Source organism: Leptodactylus fuscus, chromosome 3 (genome assembly GCF_031893055.1).
Source record: "Leptodactylus fuscus isolate aLepFus1 chromosome 3, aLepFus1.hap2, whole genome shotgun sequence".
Classification (NCBI taxonomy): domain Eukaryota; kingdom Metazoa; phylum Chordata; class Amphibia; order Anura; family Leptodactylidae; genus Leptodactylus; species Leptodactylus fuscus.
The window spans coordinates 44,488,755-44,505,851 of NC_134267.1; the positions used below are offsets into that span (position 1 = coordinate 44,488,755).

Genomic DNA, 17,097 nt, shown 5'->3' on the forward strand with positions numbered 1-17,097 from the left:
ACTCGTGCGGACACCGCACGGAAAACACATGGGCCCCGTTGTAGTCTATGGGGTCCGTGTGCTTTCACTGCTCACCGCTTTTTAATGCATTTGCTATTGCGTTTGGGGGGTGTCCAAAGGTGGACTCCCCGAATGGAATACCAAACATAGATTTGAACCAGGCCTAATGTGTTATCAGCCGCTGGTGGATGTATCTTTTGACATGGTTGATGGTTTTATAAGAACCACAACCTTATCAATTATCAGTGTTAATGGTGGATACAATAAGTTTACATCTGGCAAATATATCACTGTGCACCGTATACTGATGTACTATGATACTGGAGAAATGTAAATTACTACTAAATGCCTAGTCATCTGGCGGGTGTTACTGTAAGACTTTCATGTAGTATTACCCTAGTAAATTAGGAAGATTTATCTAAGGAGATTAGTAAGACTAGCCTAGTATAAGCTTTTGGAAACCATTTCATCCAGCTCTCCAGACTTCAGTATTGTGTTCAGCAGAAACATTGTCTTTCTAGGAAACTTGAGGCTGATTCTTGTTTTTGCAGGACCATCTTCTAGGAATATATAACAACGTGTGTGTCAATGATGGAACAATAAACCACTGTGGGGCTCACACTTCTACCTTCAGATCTTGGAAGGATTAAAATTTTTGTGAAAGTTTTAAAAATTTTAAAACATTTAGAAGGAAGAATAAGACCACCAGCATCAGATGCAAGGGTAACATGAAAATGGGGGTGCTGTGCCCTCATCTGAACGGACTGTTGTTCACATATGCACAATGCTGCTCTGTTCAATCTCTATCAGACTGTTGGAGATCACTAAGCACAGAATTTAGCTATCTTCATCAGTAACATTAAGCATGTGCGACCACCACTTCATACAAACAGGGGACATGAGACATTATCCTCATGATGGATGGGCGTCCTAACAGTGAGAGCCCAAAGATTAGTCACTTGGCACCTATCCCATGTATGGGTGCTGACTTGTTACATTGGGGCAACTGAAATGGTGATGGTAACTTGTAAGTGTAAGGAAACTGGCTTCGGACATCAGGTAATGAAGACTGATCTGTGGCCATGAGTATTTTATTTTTTTTCATTTCACTGAAAAACTAATAAAGCAGCATCCAAAGAATCAAATTTGTGATGGTTTTTAGAATCTAAACATCAGTGGGGGCCAAATAGTAAATCTATCAGTAGTTCTCAGAGTAGGGACCAGAAAAACTTAAAGAAGACCTTTCAGGTCCTTGGGCACCTGCAATTTTATATACCGCTAGAAAGCTGACAGTATGCTGAATTCATTGCAACCGCTTTCCCGTTATGTACCCCTGATGAAGAGCCATCAGTGCCGTTAGCATAGCTCTTCACTGTTAGAAGGGCGTTTCTGACAGTCTGTGAGGAACGTCCCTCCTGACAGTACTGTCTGTAGCACTATACTGTTAGACTACATACCAAATAAGTGAAATATAAGTACATACGTTACAAATTGCTCTTCAATCTGTTCGGTTCCATAACATGCTGCAGGAGACTGGACTTCATTTTCAATGTAACAGGTTTTCTATAAAAGTTATTTAAAAAATGCAGACATGGTAACCATTCACCTTCATAGGAAATAATGCATGAAGACAAAATGACTATATGAAGCCAATGTGGGTAGTAATTCATTGGACTTCATGGATAAAGGACAAGTACACCAGAGACTATGTATACACCTGTTGTATATACTGTATTATTTCACATAGGTCACCATTGACTGGGTGATATATTTGAGACTGTACATATAGAAAGCCACAGCTCCAATCATATATCATCGATGTCCTCAGTACTTGCTATATATTCTTATTATAACGCGCCAACAATGTAAGTTGCTGTAAATGAATTACAGTGAATAGTTCTGTTAAATGAGAAGTTTCGTTCTTTATTAGTCCTCTGCGGCTCTTTGTTTTAAGCGCTCAAAACCTGAAACGTTATCCTATCCTGAGACACAGAAAGGACATTCGAAGCTTTCCCAGCTATCAGCAGTTTCTTTCAGTGGACCCCGGCCAATTACTTGGTGCACTCATGTAAAACTAATCCCAAATAAGTGCCTTATAAATAATAAATTCGTAGTCATTCCAGGGTGTCCAAAACCATTACATATAGGCCAAAAACATGACTCTCAAGCAGATTACAGATCAGTGTGAGAAATAAGCAGAAATACCAAGGTTCTTATAAAGAAACATTTATTATACAATAGGTCTCCTTGTCGGCTCAGTATTGATTCCGCAGATGATTGCTGCCCTCTTGAATCTCTGTGATAACACTGTCCATGGCTTTCACGTCATCAGCTAATTCTGCACATACTTCACCAGTCGCCACATCTGTAAAAAGTTGCTGGGAAGAAAGAGACGAAGAAGTAAAAAATCAGAGGTTAATGTAGACATACCAAAGAAAAGATCAAGATAAATGATCACCAAAACGGCTTTAGAATAATCATGTATTAATATATATTTTATGGAAATCAATTTGACTTGATCTTCATATCACGTAAGTGATAAGTAGCTAAATAAACGTAATTTGCTTGGGAGATAGTATGCCAGCACTTAGTGTACGGGTTTCTGGACCACATACCACTTTTACCAAGCACATGAAACCGGCAAAATGAAATTTCCTGACATGTGCATCCCTCAAGCAATTTATCTGGGCGTGTAAGTGAGCATTTTACCCCACACGTGTTGCATTAATTTATAGAATTGGCAGCTGATGGTGAAATGGGAAAATTGCAATTCTATATGTAATTGCAATTTTTTTTTTTTGCAATATGTTGCTCCAATCTTGTATCAGTGACAAATACTCCAAAAGCTGCAGTACTCAGGATAGCTCGCACAACAGTTTTTGGAGAGTATCTATCTGCTGGACACAACATACTAGGCACTGAAAGTGTATCTCTAGAAAAACTGCAGTTAGCGGCATATAAGTATCCCAATCCTGCCTGTATTTGCAACCAGTGATATCTGTGGATATAGTACAGCTAGAACTGCAACCTGAGTGTTAGTGATGAGAACCTCCTACAGCACCTGAAGCAAGTTTCCATAGTTTATAATGCCCGATATATAACTGTCTGTAGAGACCCCCCAAGCCTTATTTTCCCTGCTTTATATACAGCCTATATACTATCACAGTGCAACGCAGGATACAGCTTTCATAGCAAGGGTGAGAATAAAGAAATGCAGGATTTCACAGAAAGGGGCAAAATATGTAGAGTATATTAAAAAATGTATTATGATGCAAACGCTGCTATAAAATGAAAAGTTGTTAAAAAGTTTACTTATGCTTTAAAGACACAGTAGTAAAAGGTAAAAAAGTGCAAAACATTGTATAACATGCTAAAGCACTATAACAATATCAGTCCTAGTAATGGGATACGCTGTATTACAGGTAATGTCCACGTAAGACACTATACAAGGTGTAACTATTAGGTTAACAATAGGTTACAATATACTCCTGATACTACAGTAATGTATGAAGGCGACAAGGAGGATGGCCATCCTTAGTGTGAAAGATTAAAGTCTTCACTAAGGTTTTATTTTAGCTGAAGACAAACTCATTCAGGAAGGAACGTCTGGCTCTAAGTAGTCCAACCGCTGTGGATGTTTTCCTCCTTCCTTCCTCTTGTTATGGAGAGCAAGGACGGCTGAGAAGTCAGACATAAACCAACCTTGAGACTATGTCACTAAGATCTTTTGCTGATGTATAAATGACATACTTTCAAATAAAGCTGATATAGAAGAACACGATCATAGCAGCCCAGTATTCCTGACACCGTATAACCACTAACTGGTCCCAACTTCTATTCTTAGTAGTAACTGCAGAAATAAGACATTCAGTTCTTGACTCTTAAGCTTTCTAAGATCTTATTTAAACTGTCCAATTTCAATGTCTTGCCACCCAGAAGCAGCAGGACCAGGCTGATCTATTCTCACTATAGGAACACTGCGTTTTTTTGCTTTTATTTTTATTGTTTACAGTGTTTCCAGCCCTCGTGGTCATTTTTGTGATGGTCTTCATACTTACAAACATCAAGTTGTCCCTTAAGGACCAATCTTCTAAATCCTCTAAGTACTTTAAGTATTAATTGAAATCTGAACTCGAGTAATCCTGCCTGTTCTGTTTGTCCACTGGAAATTGTTTGGATGGCGGTTACGACCCCACATTCCCGAATACACATTTGGCTGGATAAAATATGCAAGTTAAATGTAAGAGAGGAAGGAGGGGAAGCAGCTTTTAGACACCACTGCCTTTTCCCGAGGTAAAACTGGGAACACTGACCATACATAAGTTCCTTAAAGAGGACACGTCACAAGGTCTAAAAAAAAAGCCCAATAACATAGATCATCTGATAGGCGCTGTCACCACAAGCACCCTGTTCAGCCATATCAGACAAAAATCCTAATATAAGGCTCTAGTAGCCAAGTGGGTGGTAACATTGCATGACATACAGCACACAGTGACTCCATCCCCAAAGAAACCACAGTGTTACCGCCACTTGGTTATTATGCTATAACGTCACTAATAGGGCTTATATCTTTGGAATGGCTCAACATATTTAGATAACAATAAAACAATACTCAGGGTAACATCACCCATCAGATAATGTATTTCATTGTAAAGAAACTGCAAAAGATTTAACAAATTCTAGTCAAGGGATAAGGTAAAAAAATGACCAATTATCTACCTGACAAGCCCCTGCCATTCCAGTGCCGTGGCTCTAGACATCCATGACAGTCTTTGTACTGTTACTTACTAGAGATGAGCGAACAGTAAAATGTTCGAGGTTTGATATTTGTTTCGAGTAGCCCTTCAATATTCCACTACTCGAATCGAATATCGAACCCTATTATAGTCTATGGGGGGAAATGCTCGTTTCAGGGGTAGGCAACGTTCGATCAAATTATACTTACCAAGTCCACGAGTGAGGGTCGGGCTGGTTCATCCGAGAAGTCTTCTCCTTGCAGCGTCCCCGTGGCGTCTTCCGGCTCTTCATTCACTCTGCCAGGCATCGGGCCTGGACAGAGCCGACTGCGCATGCTCACACTACAAGCGGACATACGCAGTCGGCTCTGCCCAGGCCCGATGCCTGGCAGAGTGAATGAAGAGCCGGAAGATGCCGCGGGGAAGCTGCATGGAGAAGACTTCTAAAGGTAGGAGAAGAACCAGCGTTGATTGGCCGACTGTATAGCATTCGGCCAATCAATGCTGGTTCTGCATCGAACTTTTACATTCAAATAGCGAGTGGTACTTGATCGAGTACGAGTATTTCAAACACTGTAGTATTCGATCGAATACCTACTCGATCGAGTACTACTCGCTCATCTCTAGTACTTACCAAATAACATCAAAATGTCCTCTCTGCAACCAAGTATGGAAAGACCATGGAGGAACTAGCTGGAAGCACCGAAACAGCGGGGAAGTTACCAGATAAGTAAGAGGTTATTGTTTTGTATGGGATTTTCCCACCTTTGTCAGATTTTGTCTGATCTTGGACAGCTCCTTTGAGTGAAGATATCTTCCAGACAGACTCACTCATTCGTATATAACACTGACATCAGAACAGATGGTGAACTGTGATAAAAAGGTTCCTAAAATCAACCCCAGTACAATGGTATATAACATAAAAATGTAGAATGACCGTAGAAGCCGCTCTCAGCTTTCATGATCATAATTAGGTAACAAGACCGAGAATGGTCAACTGAATGGAATTTCCTGTTTTCTCTTATAATTAAACCAAAGGGTTTAGTTGATGGGGAGGGTATAGCTAAGATCATAGAGAGAAATCACTTGGAGAGGCGCCGCTACCTCATTAACTCTCACGGGCTAATGAAATATTACGTTATTATGAGCAGCGCTGCTTAACCAAATGTGTGCCAGTGAACTTCCAAGTGGATCTACATTCTGTGAGATAATCTACTTCACTTCTATATATCCCACTATTAACTGTTCATGATGACCACATTTATAGCCTTGAGAACAGGGATGGTACAACCTGCGAAGCCAGGGGTCACATGTGGCCCGAGCCATAAAAGCTCACAATCCAAAGCTTTGTTCTTCATCTCTTACACGATATAAAGTAGAGGCAACAATTGTGTGTATCACAGATATTGGCATTCAGATGAATAAAATCAAGTCTTAGTCAAGACACTGATGCTTGGTTAAGCAGTCATCACAATATGGCTTCTTCTTGTATGGTTTCAGAAGCAGTCTCACCATAGATTTGTATTTACAACATATCTATAGTGTCGTCCATTTTACCATTACATATTTGTATCCAGACTGGTATAGTTTGTAGTATCGATCCATAGATACTGAATAAAACAGGGTCTAACCTTTGCTTTAGATGACAGGCCACGCAGATTAAGACGAGCGGAGGACAACATCTGTACGGCTTCCTGCGGGTTGGACTTCTCTTTGCTGCATTTTATTGCCACTATAAAATATAAGGAAGTGAAAAATATTAAACACAGTGGACATTAAAAAAATTAAAAAAAAAAAAAAAAAAAAGAACATGCGGAAGATATTATAGGAAATCCACAAACTGTAAATAAATTAATATCACCCCAAAATAATTTATTCATGAATAAAAAGACATTTAACAAAAATGGTCACTGACTTGTCAACAAACTTTTCATGACTCAATAGTACAGTGAATTTTAAACCTTGTAATACACATTTATACTGTACTATTTGGTAGTATACGGAGTAAGCAGAGTTCTTACTGAAAAATATTTTTCTAACTTATCCTAAGGATAGATCATCAATATCAGATCAGTTGGGGACAACACCCTGCACCCCCACTAGTCAGCTGTTGTGAGCAACTGATAGAGAGAGAATAGAGCAGGTAGCAGACAGCTCCATTCTCTGCATAGTGGCCAAACCAGGAGAATTTAGCTTTGTTCCACTTGAACTGGAGCTGAGCTGCACGGACTTGGTTCAGACACTGCAATGAGAATGGAAACATCTGTTTCCTGCTGCATTCTATGTGTTTGAGCTTATAAGAACAGCTGATCGGTGAGGGTGCCAGGTGACCCACACAATGCTGATATTGAATACTTGTGCTTATCATCAATGTTTCTAGTCTGGAAAGACTCTTTAATAAAACAGTCAAACCGGTGTAGGCAGAAGATGGTAGGGGTTGCAAAACAAGTGCACTAGGGAGATGAAGGCCACACCCCAGTGCACCAACTGTCCTATCTGCTTAGGGTTTTGACCCTTTAGTGACAGGTGTCTGGCTGTGGGTACATAGTTAGACATTCTGCTTCTGAGAGAACGGGAGACCCCTGGGTTATTCCAATGCATGTAAATGTAGAAAGTCAATTGCAGTAGAATAAAAAAAAGTCTATGTCATTCACTAAAGTGTTAATGTTTTCTCTCTCCAAATCCACAAGAATGACATACTTAGAGGGGTTGTCTGAGATTAAAAAAAAAACAAACCCTAACATTTAAACATTAAAATAACCCCCCTCCCCACACACTTACTTTATATATTACTTGCATCATCAAAAATGCATATTTACCATTAACACTGGGGTGGTCACGTGACCGACCCATCCACATTTTCATAGAATCCTGTGACGTTTCGTTTCACCGCTTCTGGAAATGGAGCATCACATACTATATCCCATCCCCCTCCATTCCCCGCCCATCCCCTACCCTCAACTACACCCCTCCCTCCGTCATACTTACCTTCCTTCATGCTGGAATATCCGGTCACAGAGCGTGATCTTCATCTTGGGCATGCGCAATAGAGTTCCCGAGTGATTGTGGGCTATTCCAAATGTGTGGGCTGCCTGGTGACGTCACAAAGATGTCTGACGATGCACGCATGCGCAATGGCAAGAAAAGCCAGCATGTCTTACATATTGAATGTACTTGCGATTCCCCTGTGAAGAAAATTAGTCAATGCACATTGCTTAACTCACTTCACAGGTGGATCTCTCAAGTACACCTAATATGTAAGACATGCCGGCGCTTGTTGTCTACTGCAGGTCTTATTTTAATTAGCTTTTATTGGAAAACAATATACAGTGAGGGAGTCTGTGAGTCAGGGGAGGTGTGCTGAGTTAGAGCTAGGAAACTACAGATGGCTGCTAATGATGTAGTCGGTGGGCTAGCTAGGGAAACAGGGAGGGGAAAGTGTGTGAGAAAGGGAGGGGGTCAGTGAGAGGAGGAGGAGAAGTGAGGCATCATGGAACTTGTAGGAAACCAAGCACAGGAAGTGATGGATGTCAACAAATTCAGAAGAAGCTGACTGAGAACTCCAGGAATCACTCAAAACCCGTATTTGGGTGCATGTATTAACCTATTAATAGCACTAACTGACATTTTTTGAAAAATGTTTTTTTTTCTTGGAAAACCCCTTTAATAATATGTTTATCACTGTAATATACTCAGTAACATAGTGGTGGCAGTTGAATATGCTTTAGGGAGGTCTTAGAGTGCCTTTAAGCTATTCACATACAATGTTATACCAGATACACAGATACCTTGCAGTATATTTAGACTATATGGAACACATGAAGAAGGGGACATGTCCCGGATATTTTAGCATAAAGATCAGCTGACCTTCTTCATATGGTTTGCTACATCAGTGTCTGAAACTCAAGCAGAAATTCTAGATATGCCAAGACGTGGTCTAGAACCTTCATTGAATACAAAAGCAAGTTCCACCTGCACACGACTAAGAAGCCCTAAGCCTCCATTGACACTGGTAGGAGTGTCGAGTTTGTATTCTCACTATTTGGATATTTAGATTACATGAGGGAAGTCCTTTGGAGGGAAATTAGGTCCAATGTCACAATTATTAGGCTACTACAGTATAGCTGACCTTGGAGGATGAAGGTTATCTAGAACATTACAACAAAATGGTGAGCATGGAGACAATGAAAAATTTCAACAGGAATGTTCTGCTCATATCTCTGAAGTTCTGATATCTTACAGAGACTGGTAATCCTACACTGCGGGGGGGGGGGGGAGGGGGGGTACATATGTTATTATATAATTATACATGTCCATTAAGCAAAGTGTTGAGAAAGCATTAGTTCATTAGACAAATAAACCGCAATAGAGCGACCAGGGAGTGTGATAATAAATGAATCATAGGCATAGTGATGACATATGGGGTGAATGCATACATGCCATAATACGGGTCTGTTCCATGTTTATAATGGATGAAGTAATTAGCTATTGCCTCTTCTGCTGATGATAGGTTTCCGTAACACAGGTCAAGTGAAATATGTCATACAAGCCTGTAGCCAGAGCTGACACAGTGAACTGGGGGCAGGAAGTAACTGTAGGACAAAAACTAATTACAGGATGCCTGCTAGCGACTTTAATGAATCAATTAAACAAGACAAATCTGGAGAGAGAAATCCATAACGGAAACCTTGTCTTTTTGTCTTTGAAAGCCGCATTAAAGGGAAGTGAACACTTAAAAATGAACCCATTTCACTTTCATTCCAAACCTACCAGTTTTCAGCCAAGACTGTGAGAATTTTTGTTGCATGTCCAAATGTGTTAGAGGATTAAAACTAAATGCAATGCTATAAAAAGTGACTCTGGGTGTATTATGAATTATTGAATTAATATAGAAAGGTAGAAGACTGCTGCTACTGCTATCCAAGAGCAATGTGCATGCTTGTAATACCAGCTCTATGATCAAGGCCCAATATTTTGCCGCAAATACAGTATCTAACAGTCATATAGAATGTCATAGTAACAAGTCAAACATGGTGGCAGTGATAAAACACAATAGTATTTATACAGGAACATAGTGTTAAATATTAGAGATGAGCGAACACTGTTCGGATCAGCTGATCCGAACAGCACGCACCCATAGAAATGAATGGAAGCACCTGTGATGCTGACGTTGCCGGCGGCCGGCCGGCGTCACAGGTGCTTCCATTCATATCTATGGGTGCGTGTTGTTCGGATCGGCTGATCCGAACAGTGTTCGCTCATCTCTATTAAATATGCTTGCCTTCAGACATTGTGTTATACAGCCTGATGAAGGGATCATTTTAGTTATCCCGAAAGCTCGCAATATGTCATCATTTTTTAAGTTAGTCATTAATAAAGGTATCAACTACTGAAGACCCCCAAAACTACTGAAGACCCCCCAAATTTTTATTTCATATCCACTGGCTAACACGGTACAAAGACATTTTTACTTTAAAGAGTTTGTACAAGTACACTTGGATGTCTATTGCTGTCAACTGTACTGACAAATGCAAGTTGTAGAATTGTGATTTCCAAGGAGAAATCTGTACATTTTTTGCACCATTTTATGGTAGACTGTTCAGGAACATCAAACTCAATTCCCTCTGAAGACGCTGCCTGCTCATACTCATAAATCATAACTTCGTAAATTAGCTTAATTTTGGCAATTCTATTGAAATATAACTTTTTATTATTGCTAATGATGGTAGGTAGAATGCAAAGAAAAATTGGTTGTCCCATTGTAAAAGTTTTTGGATCGGGGAACACGGTGGCTCAGTGGTTAGCACTGCAGCCTTGCAGCGCTTGGGTCCTGGTGTTCAAATCCCACCAAGGGCATAAAAAACCATCTGCAATGAGTTTGTATGTTCTCCCCGTGTTTGCATGGATTTCCATCCCATATTTCAAAGACATACTGATAGGGAAAAATGTACATTGTGAGTCCTATGTGGGACTCACAATCTACAAAAGGAAAAAAAAAAAAAAAAAGTTTTTGGATCTTCTGCTCTTCTCCTTCGACCTTTCCTGCAACCTGAACATGTATCAGCAACGAAACAACACTTATTTAGTCTCAAGAAGGCCTTTGTCTGCTCGGGATGACTTGAAATGAGGTTGGGTCCTCCAAGCCAAGGGGCTTTTCCATTACCATAACTATATATAAATCTCTAAAGATTAAAAGATAATTATTTTTGCAGATATAAATACCGTTAACTTTCTATAGTCTTGCACTTGCAAACCCAACCATGATTCCTTAGTGTGGACATGTTATCAGGCAGGGACATTACATACATGAGAAGATAACCCGACCACAATGGGGAAATCATGGCTGGGTTTCTGGTATATCCATCACCATGCTAAGTTCCTGAATTCATGACCATATCCATTGCACCTATCAGGACACAAGATGGTCACTACTAAGATGGTTACAGAAAATCTTCAAACTTTGGCAAAATATTTCATTATTTCTAATTGCAAAAATGTGTAAACTTTTAATTTAAAATACGGTTTTGTTCATGGGAAACCTATTTTAAGCTTCTAAACCTTGTAAATTCATTAGCTAAAAAACTTCATGGAACACATATGATACAGTCTAAGAACAGAACTCCATGTAACTGGTCGGGAACTTTGCACAAATTTTGTGTTTTAAGTTAAAGCAAAATGAAGTCCTTAGAAGATGGTGGAGATGTCTGTGGATCAAAAGAAAAATTTCCAAATGAATTTGAAGAACAATGAACAGATCTCTGTCCTTTCCAGTGGGTCAATGGCCACATGGAAGGGAAATGTCAATTGTATTGAAGTTCTTAGGTTTTTTTTTTTAAATTTTTTATTATTAATGCTTTGTTTTTCCAGTTCCACACTTCACAGTAAAGTATAGTTAATGCAGACCACATGCGCACCACGCGTTCTGCATTTTATGAGGTGCCCTCGAGCTTAGAATCCCCTTAGGTATTTTTGACATTTTTCTTAAAGCAAAGATAATGACAGCAATTTAGGCTAACCAATGCCTCGTTCTTTGAAGTAAACCACACTCTCATGTTAAATCTGTGTGTAATATAACAAATATCTAGGGGTTTCCATCTATAAGACAAAAATCTCCACTAATACGTAACAAATATTAGTATAAAGTGAGGTCATTGGGATGGATTTGTAAGGAAATGAAATGTAATCAGGTCCCTGAAGCAATGCCTAGAGCCCATTTATTCTGTCAAGAAAAGTATGCTCCAATCTATTAGATCTAAGAAACGCAATAGCTTACACTGTAAAGATTACTGCAACGCTGACGTGAAAGCCTCTTAACCCCCGGCATACAATATTTTGTTGCTCCTGTATAAAGTATTGTTATTCAGTCCTTGTTTTGGGACCAGTAAGCTTCTTAATATGGCTAGTATCAATATTCTAATATGCAGTTCACATAAAAAATATGTATATAACGTCATCTCGCAAGAATTGAGCGAGAAGTTCAGTTCTTCTTAACCTAACATTGCCAATTTATAGGTTAATATTCTACAATTACATAACCGGCTGGTCTAAAAATTCAGCTTTTATAGAAACCCTGCTGTATCATGTGAATTAATATCATGATGTATGCGTAGGCCTTTGGGGTATCTTCTATGTACATCTGGTTAAGATGACAATCATATAACATGTAAGTAAAGGAAAAACATATGGGTTACTTTTCCTGCTCCTCAATCTAATTACATGGCGAGCAGCAAATCTACTTTGTCAGGCGCAATCTGGTAACATATGGCAGGAAAGCTCCACAGAGCATTGTCTTATCGGTGACATTTATTAGTCTGTTGTGCTATCAGGGCTGCACAAATGAATCATCAGAACACTTGGATTGTGATTTTTATTAGTTTTATGGAATTTACTTTATATAATCTACTCAGTACTGCGCATTTACGTACACTTTCCGTACAGTCTGTGCATGTGTATATACAGTCCTATGAAAAAGTTTGGGCACCCCTATTAATCTTAATCATTTTTAGTTCTAAATATTTTGGTGTTTGCAACAGCCATTTCAGTTTGATATATCTAATAACTGATGGACACAGTAATATTTCAGGATTGAAATGAGGTTTATTGTACTAACAGAAAATGCGCAATATGCATTAAACCAAAATTTGACCGGTGCAAAAATATGGGCACCTCAACAGAAAAGTGACATTAATATTTAGTACATCCTCCTTTTGCAAAGATAACAGCCTCTAGTCGCTTCCTGTAGCTTTTAATCAGTTCCTGGATCCTGGATGAAGGTATTTTGGACCATTTCTTTCTACAAAACAATTCAAGTTCAGTTAAGTTTGATGGTCGCCGAACATGGACAGCCCGCTCTCAAATGATCTGAAAACAAAGATTGTTCAACATAGTTGTTCAGGGGAAGGATACAAAACGTTGTCTCAGAGATTTAACCTGTCAGTTTCCACTGTGAGGAACATAGTAAGGAAATGGAAGACCACAGGGACAGTTCTTGTTAAGCCCAGAAGTGGCAGGCCAAGAAAAATATCAGAAAGGCAGAGAAGAAGAATGGTGAGAACAGTCAAGGACAATCCACAGACCACCTCCAAAGAGCTGCAGCATCATCTTGCTGCAGATGGTGTCACTGTGCATCGGTCAACTATACAGCGCACTTTGCACAAATAGAAGCTGTATGGGAGAGTGATGAGAAAGAAGCCGTTTCTGCACGTACGCCACAAATAGAGTTGCCTGAGGTATGAAAAAGCACATTTGGACAAGGCAGCTTCATTTTGGAAACAAAAATTGAGTTGTTTGGTTATAAAAAAAGGCGTTATGCATGGCGTCCAAAAAGAAACAGCATTCCAAGAAAAACACATGCTACCCACTGTAAAATTTGGTGGAGGTTCCATCATGCTTTGGGGCTGTGTGGCCAATGCCGGCATCGGGAATCTTGTTAAAGTTGAGGGTCGCATGGATTCCACTCAGTATCAGCAGATTCTTGAGAATAATGTTCAAGAATCAGTGACGAAGTTGAAGTTACGCCGGGGATGGATATTTCAGCAAGACAATGATCCAAAACACCGCTCCAAATCCTCAGGCATTCATGCAGAGGAACAATTACAATGTTCTGGAATGGCCATCCCAGTCCCCAGACCTGAATATCATTGAACATCTGTGGGATGATTTGAAGCGGGCTGTCCATGCTCGGCGACCATCTAACTTAACTGAACTTGAGTTTGTCCAAAATACCTTTATCCAGGATCCAGGAACTGATTAAAAGCTACAGGAAGCGACTAGAGGCTGTTATCTTTGCAAAAGGAGGATGTACTAAATATTAATGTCACTTTTCTGTTGAGGTGCCCATACTTTTGCACCGGTCAAATTTTGGTTTAATGCATATTGCGCATTTTCTGTTAGTACAATAAACCTCATTTCAATCCTGAAATATTACTGTGTCCATCAGTTATTAGATATATCAAACTGAAATGGCTGTTGCAAATACCAAAATATTTAGAACTAAAAATGATTAAGATTAATAGGGGTGCCCAAACTTTTTCATAGGACTGTAGGTATACTGTCCAATAAAGGCAGGCACATTTCAGATGCATTGTAAAAAGTTGGACCACACCTATTACACATTGTTGAAATATAAGAATATATATATAATCCTACTTAAAATTCATCTTGGATTATCGAGATGTTTTGGTTCTTGTAGCAGCCGTGACCATGGATGGATCTATAGGATGAATCTTTCAGTATGGGTTTATTTGGTCAAGATAAAGGGCCTTTACGTACCTTATATCTACTGTATCTACTGGGCTGTCTACTGCATCAAAATCCTTTTCTTAAAGGGAACCTGTCTGGTTTTTTTTCATCCTGAAATGACCCCGACGTGTAGCATCAAGTAATGATCTTTCCTATGGTACCTCTCACTAAGGGTATGTTCACACTGATTTTTTTGCAGGCGGATTTTGACACGGAGTCCACCTCAAAATCCGCCTGCTAAAAAGGCTCCCATTCATTTCAATGGAAGCCGCTTACTTTTTTTTCCTGCTAGCGATTTTCTTCAGTTAGCTGGAACAAGAAGCGACATGCCCTATCTTCCTGCGGATTCCGCGGCGCGAGACTGACTCCCAATTAGGCCCATTCATTTGAGCCTAATCAGGAGCGGGATGCCGATGCACTGCATCCCGTTGTGGCTAGCTGCGCAGAGAAATCACACGGTGAAAAAGGTTTCCGCTGTGTGAACTAGCCCTAAGCTTTCTGCGTACAAACTTTTAAAACCTTAGGTATATGCAAACTTACCTTAACTAGTCATGGAGGAGAAGCTTCATTTAGTCATGCAGTCATTGCGCTAAATCCCACCCTGTGATGGGGGGTAACGGACATGTCCCTGTGCGATATCAGCCTGATGCCCTATCTAAATGTGGCCTCATAGGGGGCAATGACTACATGACTAGATGAAGCTGCTTTCTGCCCCCGTGAATAGTTAAGGTAAGTTTGCATATAACTATACTTTTCAGCAACAGAAACCATAGGAAAGTACATTGCTTGACATTACACATGCTGGGGCCATTTTAGGGTGGCAGGTTCCCTTTAGACTGGCCCAAAAAGGTAACTTGTTGCTTGATACTAGCCCCTTATTTTCTTCTTAATCTCCCTTTCTTCTTCGCCATTTGCTCCACTGTTGTTCTTCTTTCCCCAGTTCTATAGCTTCTGCTTGACTCCACATACTGTATAGCAGGTTTGATTCCCATATTTGTCATTGGATTAGTCGTAAAATTACGGATAATGCTGCTTCTTTATTGCGCTTTTAATGTATTCATTTGTTTTCCTCCTGGATATTTACAGTGATTTTGTCATTTTTGCCCCATGTGTTGAACTTATTTTGAGAGACTAATACAGATAAAAGGCCAACATCGCACTATTTACTTTGCTTTTTTAACATTTGTGAATATAACGCCCATAAACATGACACTAATGCTCGCCTCATCAACCGAACTATAATAATACATCTTCTTAAAACCACAAACAAGCGCCCGTTTAATTTGATATTTACTGTAGATTTCTGCGCATCAATAGTGCATTACAGCAAATCACCAACATTTATAGCCAGGTTATAGCAGACAGTTATGTAAACCATTCCATATTTTACAGGAGTAATGACAAATTGCAATAATAAGGCATATGGGGAATGGATAGAATTTTATTTGTTGTTTGCCAGTGGGAAGTAAACTATAGACGTGTGGCAGGAAATTCTGTTATTATAAATTGTCCTTTCTACATATATATACACTCACCGGCCACTTTATTAGGTACACCTGTCCAACTGCTCGTTAACACTTAATTTCTAATCAGCCAATCACATGGCGGCAACTCAGTGCATTTAGGCATGTAGACATGGTCAAGACAATCTCCTGCAGTTCAAACCGAGCATCAGTATGGGGAAGAAAGATGATTTGAGTGCCTTTGAACGTGGCATGGTTGTTGGTGCCAGAAGGGCTGGTCTGAGTATTTCAGAAACTGCTGATCTACTGGGATTTTCACGCACAACCATCTCTAGGGTTTACAGAGAATGGTCCGAAAAAGAAAAAACATCCAGTGAGCGGCAGTTCTGTGGGCGGAAATGCGTTGTTGATACCAGAGGTCAGAGGAGAATGGCCAGACTGGTTCGAGCTGATAGAAAGGCAACAGTGACTCAAATAGCCACCCGTTACAACCAAGGTAGCCAGAAGAGCATCTCTGAACGCACAGTACGTCGAACTTTGAGGCAGATGGGCTACAGCAGCAGAAGACCTCACCGGGTGCCACTCCTTTCAGCTAAGAACAGGAAACTGAGGCTACAATTTGCACAAGCTCATCGAAATTGGACAATTGAAGCGTTGCCTGGTCTGATGAGTCTCGATTTCTGCTGCGACATTCGGATGGTAGGGTCAGAATTTGGCGTCAACAACATGAAAGCATGGATCCATCCTGCCTTGTATCAACGGTTCAGGCTGGTGGTGGTGGTGTCATGGTGTGGGGAATATTTTCTTGGCACTCTTTGGGCCCCTTGGTACCAATTGAGCATCGTTGCAACGCCAAAGCCTACCTGAGTATTGTTGCTGACCATGTCCATCCCTTTATGACCACAATGTACCCAACATCTGATGGCTACTTTCAGCAGGATAATGCGCCATGTCATAAAGCTGGAATCATCTCAGACTGGTTTCTTGAACATGACAATGAGTTCACTGTACTCCAATGGCCTCCACAGTCACCAGATCTCAATCCAATAGAGCATCTTTGGGATGTGGTGGAACGGGAGATTCGCATCATGGATGTGCAGCCGACAAATCTGCGGCAAATGTGTGATGCCATCTTGTCAATATGGACCAAAATCTCT

At 40.1% G+C, this 17,097-nt stretch overlaps 1 protein-coding gene and 1 long non-coding RNA gene across 2 annotated transcripts in view; one reads left to right on the top strand and one right to left on the bottom strand.

The window, feature by feature from the left end:
- LOC142197309 (uncharacterized) overlaps positions 1-17,097 on the top strand; it is a 644,898-nt gene that overhangs the window by 353,494 nt on the left and 274,307 nt on the right. The gene's annotated exons all lie outside the window — the stretch shown is intronic.
- Positions 1,942-17,097, bottom strand: part of TTC27 (tetratricopeptide repeat domain 27) — a 267,096-nt gene continuing 251,940 nt past the window's right edge. Inside the window, exons 20-21 of the mRNA XM_075267495.1 lie at positions 6,368-6,468; positions 1,942-2,378 (exon numbers count right to left, since the gene is read on the bottom strand). Coding sequence (XP_075123596.1) covers positions 2,256-2,378; positions 6,368-6,468 — 224 coding nt within the window. The 3' untranslated portion in view covers positions 1,942-2,255. The remainder of the gene's footprint in view (positions 2,379-6,367; positions 6,469-17,097) is intronic.